Source organism: Papaver somniferum, chromosome 2 (genome assembly GCF_003573695.1).
Source record: "Papaver somniferum cultivar HN1 chromosome 2, ASM357369v1, whole genome shotgun sequence".
In the NCBI taxonomy this organism is placed as follows: Eukaryota; Viridiplantae; Streptophyta; class Magnoliopsida; order Ranunculales; family Papaveraceae; genus Papaver; species Papaver somniferum.
This window is the reverse complement of record NC_039359.1, coordinates 40,325,305-40,338,630: the sequence shown is the minus strand read 5'-3', so window position 1 is coordinate 40,338,630 and position 13,326 is coordinate 40,325,305. Positions and strand designations below refer to the sequence as shown.

The following is a 13,326-nucleotide window of genomic DNA, read 5'->3' as shown; positions in this document are numbered from 1 at the left end:
AAGTGGGTCAAGTCGTGGGACTTGCCGCGGATAATAGCACATGATGCTATTAGGTGAAACAACTAAGTTGTTTATGAGGCCGACATAAAATATTGTATGTATTTGATGCACGTGAAGCATCGCATTTAAGCATCTCAATTTAATCGGTGTGTATGAAGCATCATTGTTTTAGAGCCTGATTGAATAAGTCGCGGATAAGCGTATTAAAAGGATAGCGGGGTCGACCACTTTGGGTGACCGTCCAAGTGTATTATGGGCAAACTACCGTCTGGTCGATCACTCCCTGTGGAGGAGTGATGGCCGGTGTTCACAATGCCACTTTGTAAATTTTCTGAGAATAAATCTACACCATCCGAATAAGCTGGCGAAGTTGGATGGTCATGATTGATTTGCGGCAGTTGTTCAATGCCGTTGACGCGATTTTTAGGGTTTGGAGGCCGATCGACCAACTCCCTTTTGAGCAAGCGATTCGAGGTGTTGCGTTTGGGTTTGATTAGGTCGATCGACCATGTACAAAGGTGGGTTGCCATCGAGCACACTGACAAACTCTGGGTCACCTAAAATTAAATCTAAGACACTCAATTCGGATGGCGAAGTTGGATGGTTGTGATCGATTTATGGCAGTAGTGTGTTGCCGCAAACGTAATTTAGGGTTTCTTAAGCAGCGCGTTCACCCTACTTTGGGTGAACGATTTTATACGTTCTCGGCTTGTCGTGAGCAAGTTGATCATTCATGGGTGTAGCTGGGTCGCCGGCGGACATGCCAGCACTTCTTTGATTGCCCAAGATGCGATTTGAGACCATCTTTGCCGGTCTCAATTCGTTTGAGCTATTTTACACAGCGTGAACGCCCGTGCTTGGGGTAAGCGGTTGAGCACTCTATAGGTTTTCCGCATGCAAGTCGATCGACTAGGGAACTGTTGGGCCCACTTATGATCATGCTTGCGCTTCCTTAACTATTCGTAGGAGGATCCAAGCCGTCCAACCAGGATGGCAAAGTTGGACGTTCGTGATGCTTTTAAGACTGTTTTGAACAGTCTAGCTCGTTCGAGCTTTGTTTTTACGCAGCGCAAATGCCCATGTTTGGGTCAGCGTTTGAAACGCTTGTGAATGGGAAACATGGAATTCGATCAACTAGAGGACTAGTGGGACCGCCGGTGATTGCTACGGTGATTGCCTAGTTCTACTAGGACTAAGCTATGCTTGTTAAACCGCTCGGCCAATTCATGTGGTCGTGATTGTTTTTTGAGACTGATATTGACAGTCTAGATTTTCTTTAAGAATAAATATGTGTTCAGTCACGCTAACTTTAATTAAATGTGTGTGAACGCTTTGATCTCTTTGTCAGAGAGATGTAGCCTGTATGAGTATTTTTGCGCAAATCCCAATACTAGCACTTCGGGAGATTCATGCTACTCTGCTGAGAGTGAGCATTGATCGTCATGTCATGTCATGTAAGTATTGAGAGTTCGGCTGAGAACATATCATGGAAAAGTACCAGGCGCACAATGCATTAAATGGATAATGCTACTAGGAAAATTCATAGAATATTCGGGATTGTTGCACCATTCTGAATGAATTCCATATATATTGAATTTCTCAATGAGTGAAGAGGTTTTTTTCATTCATCACTTCTTAAATGGCTTTATACCCTTGCAGGGCGTCAGCGCATTAAATACAGGGTTTTACAATTTTAGCCTTATTCGAAAAACCACCATCAACATTAAGTCCCCTGCTTAGCACGTAACAGTGACATTGTTGCGGGGTAAGCAATGGATGGTGACGGTTAAATATAAAACTTATGAGTCAAGGTAGACAGATGTTACCAGGATAGAGGCCGACTAGGTCTTTGAGCAAGATACGCTTAACGAAGTATCAAGGCTTGCAGTGATCGTCCTCCTATCATACGTCAATTGCCTCCAGGTAGATTTCGAAATTTTCTAAACTCCATTGCGCTCGATTGCGAGAGGCCTTGAATTAAGTTGCTTGGAGTCCGGACTGCTGAGTCGCAACGAAAATCTTCTTTAAACTCCTGAACATTGACTGGAATGGAATTGCATTCATTCTGACCCTTTATCTCATAGGCTCATTGTTTCCCTTCTGATTGCGATGGTGAAATGCTTGTATCGGCAAAATCTTCCTGAGTCTTTGAGTGAAGTAAACGATCTGAGAGGCGTTATGTTGCCGACGTGCTGCTATTAAGTCTTCAAGGACTTCTTTCTAAGCGACATCCTTTGAACCATCTTATGAATCTTGGATGGTTGTATGGAATTGGATGCGATGAGCAGTCCCCAGTTACACTTCATATTCGATGGCGTGGCTGGATACGTGAAACCATCTCCGATTTGTACTTTTGGAGTCTTTAATGCACATGTACGTCTTCATGTTGAGAATTTTCTGCGGCTCGTAAAGCTTCAACAGTGATGATGCTGATATTAGAAATAAACCGGTTGAGGGACGTGAAGGCATCCTAGCATTCCCCAGATGTAATTATCCCAAGCTTATTTTCTCTTGAAAGACGTACTTCCATTGCATTTGCTGGTAAGATTGGAGTGTCTTCAGCCTCTGAAGAGAGCGCTGAAGCGGCTTCGGGGGAGAGTGCTGAAGCAGCTTCGAGAGAGAGATTTGAAGAGGCTTCTTCTAGAGAAAGTATGCGTTGAAGAGGCTTCTTCAGGAGAGAGCGTGCGTTAAGCGTTGAAGCGTCTTCTTTTGGAGAGAGCGTGCGTTGAAGTGGCTTCTAGAGAGAGAGCGCTGAAGCGGCTTCTTCTGGAGAGAGTGTTGAAGCGGCTTCAAGAGAGAGCGTTGAAGCGGCTTCTTCAGGAGAGAGCGTGTGTTGAAGCGGCTTATGGAGAGAGAGCGTTGAAGCGGCTTTTTCTGGATAGAGCGTGCGTTGAAGCGGCTTCTGGAGAGAGAACGTTGAAGCGACTTCTTCTTCAATTTGATTTTCCCTTGCAAATTACATGCTTCTTGATTGACCGTCTCTCTTGTGTTGAAGAAGTCCTTTACTGACGGCGAAGGAATTTCATGCTGAGCCTCAGTCCCCAAGCGTGATTTACCTCTGTCCGTAGTGGTTGTTGCTATGGTGAAGCTTTGGATGGTATCAATCAACGAGAAACAACGGTTCTTGGCAGCAGCTGTGATCAGAAGAGACTGTCAAGGAGAGGCGTGGTAGCTACTTGCACGATCTTGGAAGTTTTCATATAATGATAGAGACCGTCTCGTTATTAGAGAGAGAAGCTGATGATGGAACCGATAGCTTCCTTGATGTTTCCTTATGAGACGGAAAGGAGGGAAACAGTCCCCTGACCACGAGTATCTACTGAGCTTTCAACTTCATAGATGTTTCCACGCTGGGTTTCTGAATAAATAATTTGGGAGAGAGTTGGATTTGAACCCAATGTTGATGAGGGTAGTACGAGTTGCTGATCATGAGGCTGTGTTTGCGCCTACGTTGCATTTCATAGACATCCAGGAATATCACTGGTATTTAAACAATACACTTGCTACCTCGAATACGTCTACGTCTTTGGGCATCTTGAAATCATAATGACAGCGGGCTTGCGTCTCTCCAAATTCAGCATCTTTGAGATGGGTAGTGCTAAGCAGTCTCCAGCGACGCTCCTTTTCCTTTATCATCTTTGGATCGTGTCTTTGAGGAGTAGGGAAGTATCCTCATGCGAATGACTTAACTAATATGTTCTTCAAATATGATGAAGCTCTTGACATGGAGAGTCTGTGTGTACCTCTTAAGTCTCAGGCGTGACCTCATTTGGTGACGCAACTACTTCTTCTATGGGAGACGAAATTCTGAAAGCATCCCTCATAGATTTCGTTGTCGTCGAGCCAGATATGAAATATCTTGGACGTTTTTTATCATTGTGGCAGTCTTGCATGTGATACTGGAGTTGAAGTGGGCGATTTTAGACGCGCAGGATGTTGTACCTCGGTGGTTTTTCTCTTGCTGCTTCAGTGAAACCGCTTATAGAAGGTTGAAGGTTGTATTGCCTGTTGGACCGACGTGTCGAAGAATCTTTATCCTCCATTCATGTCATGAGCAGCGTGACTGGGTGCACTGTTTCTGAGGAGGTGGTTTCAAACTGGGAGTTCCACTGAGATATGTTCAATGCTTCCTGGTTCTATGAAGGGTTTCCTAAAATCCAGAAGATGCAAGATTAAACAAAAGAAGTTCCCTCCATGGAATTCATTGCTCGTCAAGAGGAGGAGATCGAGAGGCTATCCTTGGAATTGAAGTTGAAGCAGGCTGTTCTTCACAAAATGAAAGGCGCTCTTTCCAAAAAGAATGAGTTGTTGCTGAAAGACTTCCCTTGAATACTTGCACATTTTCTTTTATATTTCCATTTTAGGTGTCTTGAGTAATGTAAGGAATTCCTTTCACAGTTTGATTTTCTGGTTTTTGAACTAGTAGGTGATTGAATTTTTGAATTGGTTTATTTTTGAGATGATTTTATGAATGACTTTCTGAAAGGAATTATGTTTGAATCGGCTGAAAGACGGCATTTTGGTTTTGAATACTATCATTCTGAGTATCTCGTAAAAATTGCAAATGTTGCATAAAAAGGGAAACATGTAAAAGGAAGATAATGTGGTGTCTAAGAACAACTGCATCATTGACTCCCTTCCTCGATGTGGGATGCATGCGTCAAGACCCCAGGCTTTTAAAATGTAAATTGTTTACCGAAACTTACTTGTTCACAAGATCTCGGTTCAACGAGACTTGAATTCTCCAAGGGTGATCGCTTCGAATCCAAGTTGTTATGGCGCGCCTCGAGAAAACCGTAGTTGGTTCGATCACTTCGATGAAACTGCGCACGTTAATCTTCAGAGAAAGGGGGTAACTATCCTGAGTTAATCTTTCTTTGGAGAATATGCTTCAGGCTATTGCGTTCACTGGAATAACGATGAATGAATATGTGGCAGTGGCAGTACCTCGGGTCCATCATCTCTTGATCATTTGGAGGACGCCATACGAGAGGTAATTGAACTTCCCCGTCTCGCACCCAAACTTCTAGTAATTCCAGAATATTCCTTGTTGGAAATGGGAAGTGCGGGTATTCCAGATCTGGTTTTTCTTGCGTTAACGGCTGCCGTCGTGAGAACTTCCGTGGACTTTGGTACGAAGCTCGTTTCAAAGGCAGAGTAGAGACGCGAGCATATGTTGACGCAAACGCAAACCGTTTAGCTCGGCGATCTTGTAGACGCATAACTTTTCTCAAGTACTCTGCATCCTTAACAGTAGCACTATGAGGTGGTGGAACTAAGCACCGTTCATTAGTGCAATCATTGTTTTATTGAAGACTTTGGTTGATTTCTTCTTCTTTGGGTGCTTCTGGCAGAGAGTATGAGCAGTTGAGGATGTGCATTGTTGAATAACCCCCCGGACTTCTGCGAGGGTCTCTTGATACATATTTTTTAACAAATATTCGTAAGCTGGGTGCTTATCTTTTATCTCGCTGGTACCATGACTCTCTTGGCGAGTCGTTTCCCTGTGAAACTGTTTCAGCTCCTTGCTGTTGGTTTAATCTTGTGGATTGTTTCCTTTCTGCTCATGTATGATGTTTGATACATATTTTTTTAACAAATCTTCGTAAGATGGGTGCTTATCTTTTATCTCGCTGGTACCATGACTCTCTTGGCGAGTCGTTTCCCCGTGAAACTGTTTCAGCTCCTTGTTGTTGGTTGAATCTTGTAGATTATTTCCTTTCTACTCATGTATGATGTCTGCATCGTTGATGGCATTAGCTGGGTAGACGCTTGACGATTCCTACTATAATCGGTTTACATTCCTTAGAATATGAAGCATCTCGTCATGCTACTTGGCGATGTTAGCTTGATTCGCGAGAACATCTTCTAATATCCTGGCCATGTCTTTCATAGTGATTGGATTCTGATCTTGTGATTTTCGGAGAATTCAACTGGCATGGATACATCACAGAGCAAAAATTGAGATTGGTGATTGGAATGAAATAAGGTTAATGACTGAGTTTAGATATACGATATACCCGTTCTCAATTTAGGAAGATTCAAATCAATTTTCTGCAGCCGAGAGATCAACCTCCCATTGTGGTCGCCAATTGTTTATGGGTAAAAAATGATTCTGCTATTTTTGGTAAACTTGGGTATGTTGATGAGAAACGAATCCAAAACCTAAACATTGCACTGCCTGGGAGTAATTTTAGATTCGAGAGATCAATCTGTAAGACTCTGTCCTAAAACAAGAAATGGTCGTTCCATATTCAATTAGGTCACAAGATGAAGGAGAAGGGTTGATCTTAGGGAGGGAAGCGAAGAAGGTGTTTGAGATTATGAAGGTGTTGGTTGTTTATGACTTGTATCAGAATGTCGAACTGGCTTGCATAGTGTAAGCTATCAGTTATGGGTGTTTTTCTGGATACAGTGTTGACAACACTTGTGTTGTTCGTGTTGTTGTTGATATAGGCTGAAAGCCTATTTATACAATTCATTGATCGCAAAACTCTGATCTCGTAGGAAGTGGAGGATATTGAGTAATGGAGTAGTGGGGTTGTGTAGGTGGTGGTGATCGTCATGTTTCCACTATGAGGGAAAATTGGTCACTCTTTCACCCACTAATATCATTACTACCGACCGTTTGTCTTTTCTTAACACTTTCTCGTAATGGGTGCGTTGCACGCCGCATGCTATAAACCGCCAGAACAATACCCCAGTGAGCATCCCCCAGTTTGTGACACGTTTGATGTCTCGAGTAAGTGGGTCAAGTCGTGGGACTTGCCGCGGAGAATAACACATGATGCTATTAGTTGAAACAACTAAGTTGTTTATGAGGTCGACATAAAATATCGTATGTATTTGATGCACGTGAAGCATCACATTTAAGCAGCTCAATATAATTGGTGTGTATGAAGCATCATTGTTTTAGAGCCTGATTAAATAAGTCGCGGATAAGCGTCTTAAAAGGATAGCGGGGTCGACCACTTTGGGTGATCATTCGAGTGTATTATAGGAAAACTACCATCCGGTCGATCACTCCCTATGGAGGAGTGATGGTCGGTGTTCACAATGCCACTTTGTAAATTTTCTGAGAATAAATCTACACCATCCGAATAAGATGGCGAAGTTGGATGGTCGTGATTGATTTGCGGCAGTTGTTCAATGCCGCTGACGCGATTTTTAGGGTTTAGAGGCCGATCGACCAACTCCCTTTTGAGCAAGCGATTCGAGGTGTTGCGTTTGAGTTTGAGTAGGTCGATCGACCATGTACAAAGGTGGGTTGCCAGCGAGCACGCTGACATACTCTGGGTCACCTAAAATTAAATCTAAGCCACTCAATTCGGCTGGCGAAGTTGGATGGTTGTGATCGACTTGCGGCAGTAGTGTGTTGCCGCAAATGTAATTTAGGGTTTCTAAAGCATCGCGTTCACCCTACTTTGGGTGAACGATTCTATACATTCTCGGCTTGCCGTGAGCAAGTTGATCAACCATGGGTGTAGCTGGGTCGCTGGTGGACATGCCAGAACTTCTTTGATTGCTCGAGATGCGATCTAGGCCGTCCAACTAGACCGACTAAGTTGGACGGACGTGATGCGTTTTGAGACCGTCTTTGCCGGTCTCAATTCGTTTGAGCTATTTTATGCAGGGTGAACGCCCATGCTTGGGGTAAGCGGTTGAGCACTCTATAGGTTTGCCGCATGCAAGTCGATCGACTAGGGAACTAGTGGGCCCATTGATGATCATGCTTGCGCTTCCTTAACTGTTCGTAGGAATGTCCAAGCCGTCTAACCAGGCTGTCAAAGTTGGACGTTCGTGATGCTTCTAAGATTTTTTTGAACAGTCTAGCTCGTTCGAGCTTTGTTTTTACGCAGCACAAATACCCGTGTTTGGGTCAGCGTTAGAAATGCTTGTGAATGGGAAACATGGAATTCGATCAATTAGAGGACTAGTGGGCTTGCCGGTGATTGCTATGGTGATTGCCTAGTTTTACTAGGAGTAAGCTATGCTTGTTAAACTGCGCGGCCAATTCGTGTGGACGTGATTGTTTTTTGAGACTGATATTGACAGTCTAGATTTTCTTTAAGTATAAATATGTGTTCAATCACGCTAACTTTAATTAAAAGTGTGTGAACGCGTTGATCTCTTTGTCAGAGAAATGTAGCCTGTATGAGTATTTTTGCGCAGATCCCAATACTAGCACTTCGGGAGATTCATGCTACTCTGCTGATAGTGAGCATTGATCGTCATGTCATGTCAGTATGAAGAGTTCGGCTGAGAACATAGCATGGAAAAATACCAGGCGCACAATGCATTAAATGGATAATGATACTAGGAAAATTCATAGTATATTCGAGATTGTTGCACCATTCTGAATGAATTCCATACATATTGAATTGCTCAATGAGTGAAGAGTTTTTTTGCACTCATCACTTCTCAAGTGGCTTTAAACCCTTGCAGGGAGTCAGCGCATTAAATACAGGGTTTTACAATTTTAGCCATATTCGGAAAACCACCATCAACACTTTTTCACCGCACTTAGAACATAGGATTAGTAATATGGAGAAGATGATACAACAAATGGCCTCTGTAATCATTCCTTCTTATGAGGAAGAAGCTGAACAAGTCAATGCAGTATTCCCGAATCAGCAGAGACAACAGTATGATCCCTACTCTTACATTTACAATCCAGGATGGAGAGATCATCCCAACTTCAGTTATGAAAACAAGCAAGCAGCAGCTCCAGGGCTGGTTTTTAATCTCCCTAGTGGTTTCCAACAACAACCACAACCAGCGCAGAACTCAGAATCATCAGAGATGCTTGCTATGATAAAGAATATAACCACAATAGTGCAAAAAAAATCAGCAAACGACTGATGGAGCAATCAAGGAGTTGCAGACATAAATGAGAACCATGGAAGGTAGATTGAACCTTTTGGAGACGCAGAATAGTGGTAAACACCCTTCTCAACCTATTAATCCTAGAGAAACTATTAATGCTGTGACATTGAGAAGTGGTACACGAACTGTGCAACCAGAAGCTGTTGTGAAAAGCAAAAACCCCAAGGGGACGGTTTTGGAGAAAGAGACTACTGACTCTTCCCAAACCAATGAGGTACCTAAAACAAACTCTAAACCTCTTGTTTCAACTTATGTTCCTCCTTTAGCGTTTCCTGGAAGGTTCTCTAACAAAAATATGGAACAAGACAAAGGGATTTTAGATGTACTCAAAAAGATTCATGTGAATATCCCGCTGATAGATGCAATTAGGCAGGTTCCTAAGTACGCAAGAGTTTTGAAAGACCTACGCACCAAGAAGAAACGACTAACCGATAATGAGGTGATGAATGTGGGGAAGAACGTTTCTGCTATCCTCCAAAAGAAACTCCTACATAAATGCAAGGATCCCAGTAGTTTCAATATACCTGTTGGGATTAATAATAAAAGGTTTGGAAAAGCCATGCTTAATTTAGGAGCATCGGTTAATGTTATGCCCGCATCTATTTATGAGTCTTTGAAGTTGGGTCCTTTTTAAGAAACCCGTATTGTTCTTGAACTAGCTGGTCGTTCTAATGTTTACCCTAGAGGTATTATTGAAGATGTGCTTGTGAAGGTGAATCAACTCGTATTTCTAGCTTATTTCGTTGTATTGGAAATGGATAGCGGGTTGGATGCATCTATACCGCCTTTATTGGGGAGGCCTTTCATGAAAACGACCAAAACCGTTATTGATGTTGACAAAGGAACTTTGAATATGGAATTTGATGATGAAAAGATTCGCTTCGATATTTTTGGAGCAATGCGGTGTCCTAGCGATGTTCATTCGGATGTTCATGCTAATGTCGTAGATGCAGGCTAAGGAGTAGTCAAAGAGTCTACAGTCGGGCTGACAGCGTTAAACCAAGCGCTAACGGGAGGCAACCCATCGGTTTTGTATCTCTATCCATTTTGTTTTTAGTTTTTAGGTTTTTCATATCATATCTTGCATTCCCATCTTAGATTTTACAAAGTCCTATATCCATAATGAAAGTTGTAACGAAACTATTTTCGTCAAAAAAAATTTGACTGCGCACTTGTTACGAAAATAGCTCTCGAGACTTCATACAGAGTCTGATATGAGTGGTTTACCCCAACTTTTAAACAGGACAGACATACCTTTCTTTTCCAAAAATAAAATCTGAATTCGGAGTCTGTTAAGTTGGAGCGATAGGCCTGGACATTTGAGTTTCGGTATTTATACAGAACTTTTTCAGATTGCATGTCAAAAAACTGTGCCCTTTTGACACGTTATAGAAAAGACGTAGCCGAACAATTTTCTTTTAGGATGTTTTTCCTAGTTCCCTACCCATTGGTACAGTTTTCGAGTTTTTCAGGGCTGTTATGTCAGAAATCAGAATTTTCGATTTTGAACATTGAGGACAATGTTGAGTTTAAGTGTGGGGGAGCATTTAGTATCATACTATTTGCATATACACATGATAAATAATACTCTTTGATTTCTTGCATTCTTGAGACTTCATCTTTTGGAGTTAATTATGAGTTATTTAGGATGACACACTAAACCTTTTAAGGTTGAAACAATTCTTACAGCTGTAGATTGAGTTCCACTTTATCGTTCTAAAATCCTTAAATATATATGTTCATAATTGAATGCGAAACTCATCTATGGTAGTCATTTTAAAGAGTCATCCTCGTAATTAATTATTACTGAATCACTTTCTTTTTATTTTTGCAGTTATATGTTTCTCTAAAGTGATTTGGTGGGATCCTGATACTGTCGTGGATGTTGTAGCAAGGTAATCATTGGTTGAGTTTATATAAAAGCCCCACAAGACAATTTTATTACACTCACAAAGAGTGAGATGAAGTTAATATATATATATATATAAGGCTCCTCTTCATTTATCGACACTTGGATAGCAATACGTGTGAAACGTTGTCCCTGTCTCCGTCGCCTAAGAAAGCGTGGAACGCAAGATCCAAGGCAACTATCACGTATTTGTTGAAAAGGAACATGCTCTTAGAGTATCTAATCATGTAGTCGATAAAAATAAAAACCATATCATCATTATATAGCAAGTCAAAAAGACTATTGATGAGGTTCTTGACGCTTAGATATCAGTATGTGTGAAACGTTGTCCCTGTCTCCATCGCCTAAGCAAGCGTGGAATGCAGGATCCAAGGCAACTATCACATACTTGCTGAAAAGGAACATGCGCTTAGAGTATCTAATCATGTGGTCGAGTTAAATGGGTGTTTCTCTCAACTATTGCGCTATAAATAAATATCCTTTGACAACATTCATACAGGTATTGTGGGTAACATCTTTCATTTAATTCAACATTTGCATACTTCACTTTTATATTTCCATTATCTTATTTATCCATGTGATTTTAGTATGCGAGTGTTGTGACATACGTTGCAACAAGTACAATGACTATCTTAGTAAAATTTTGCAATCAAGATGAATGACATACCTAAGTAATTGCTTATGTGTGCGGATTGGAATGTATGTGGGATGTTTGCAACTAAAGAACATATACAAGCTAATTATTTAGCTTTTTCTTTGTGTCTATACTTAGTGGTTCTTCCAAGACGAGAAATTGTAGTAGGTTTTGTGGGTATACCTCTTTTAATCCCTCACGAGACTATAACTCCTCCACTAGGGACACCTAGGGGTTTAAAGGCATGTTATTCATGCTAAGAGTAACCGTATCCTCACGACATGGAGTTGTTGTATTTAGGATTAGTTTTATTTATTTTGCTCGAGGACTAGCAAAAGCTAAGTGTGGGGGAATTCGATAAGTGCATAATTCATATGATTTTAGTGTCCATTCCATACTTGTTTAAGATATTATTCTTGCATATTTTCGTATTATTACTCTTGTTTTCTCTTGTTTGTATCTATTAGTGAATCATCCAAAAAGGAGCTACAAAGTGCTGAATAGAGTTAGGAAGATAAGTATTCCAAGTGCCCAAGTCCAAGGGAAGTGGAAGAAGTGCGACGAAAAGGAGTAAAACGCTTAAAATCAAGACTCAGACCAAAGACCAATATTAACTCATTCAAATTAAGTATTTCTCATCACCATCATGAAGATAATTGAAAGATAAAAATAATTCAAAAAGAATGATGTCATTCCGAGTTCGGATGAAGAAGTTGTGACCAAAACAGTTTTTATCAAATACCGAAGACAGTAAAGTTCGCGGACGGGTTTCATACTTTAATTCCAAAAATTTCTGCTGGAATTTGAAGTTTTCGGACTGGGTTCACAAACTTAGCAAGTGGAAAATGTGTATAAACTCCTTGGAATTCCTAAGGGCACGTTTGGGAACGTTATTTTGTTATTTTGGGTCGGGTTCTTGAACCCAACTAAATACGTGAAGGCCAAGCAATGTAAACCTATAAAAAGGTATAAGGTTATGTAAAATGATATCACATCATTAGGTTACGAAATTGTAAGCTTGGAGAGAAGAAACATCAAAAACTAGGGTTTTGGAGCGGTTTCAATCGTAACGACATCTCTAAACTTTTCTTATATGTATATCATGGATGTTTCTACATCCATGAGTAGATAAACACTCCATATTGGTTAAGGATGTAGTCGGATATTATAAACATATCACTAAATTAATATATTGGTTTTGTTATCCCATTCAAATCATTATTGTCTTGTTCTACGATTTATTATCCCCATGTATGATTGTTTGTTTAGGAGTGATACTAAATGACCATGAACGCATATCTATTGCTAGATTAGGGTTTTGAGATACGTAATTGTTGATGAACCTTGTCATAAGTAGCATATTGTGATTACCAATTGTATTCAAAACCTTTGTGTGATTTCAAGTAGAAGCTTGACCTATGTTAAATAGTTTACTCGTAGTATTTCTATTGCATGGATTAATCTAATTCATAGAACTTAAGGCTCTTGGAGGATTAAACCTAATAGCACGTTGCATTAGGTTGTTCGATGAAAAGTATTCACATATTCATCATTATGGTATGTGATGATATAAGGAATTTACCGGAGTATGCTCTCGATAGGGTACTTTAGGACTCTTGATAATGGATGATTGAGTGACAATACCAGTTATTAGTCGAAGTGCATGTATTATGATTGATGATGAAACCTTAACCAGTATTCTCAACTTATTGATTCTCTTTATTCATTCTTTTCTATTATTATTAGTTTAATTATTTTAGACTCAAATCAAAAATCCCCCCAGGTTACTTAAGTTTCAAATACGAATAACAACCCATATCTCCCTGTGGAACGAATCTTTTCTTATAACTATACTATTATTTATAATTGTGAAGTGAAAGAACTTAAATTATTTTTG

General features: G+C 40.6%; 1 protein-coding gene across 1 annotated transcript; it reads left to right on the top strand.

Moving 5' to 3' along the window:
• The first annotated feature begins 8,899 nt into the window (after positions 1 to 8,899).
• On the top strand, positions 8,900 to 9,844 carry LOC113350869. The gene is made up of 2 exons (XM_026594974.1): positions 8,900 to 9,432; positions 9,571 to 9,844. The coding sequence occupies exons 1-2, from the start codon at positions 8,900 to 8,902 to the stop codon at positions 9,842 to 9,844; spliced, it is 807 nt and encodes a 268-aa protein (XP_026450759.1).
• Positions 9,845 to 13,326: the final 3,482 nt, after the last annotated feature.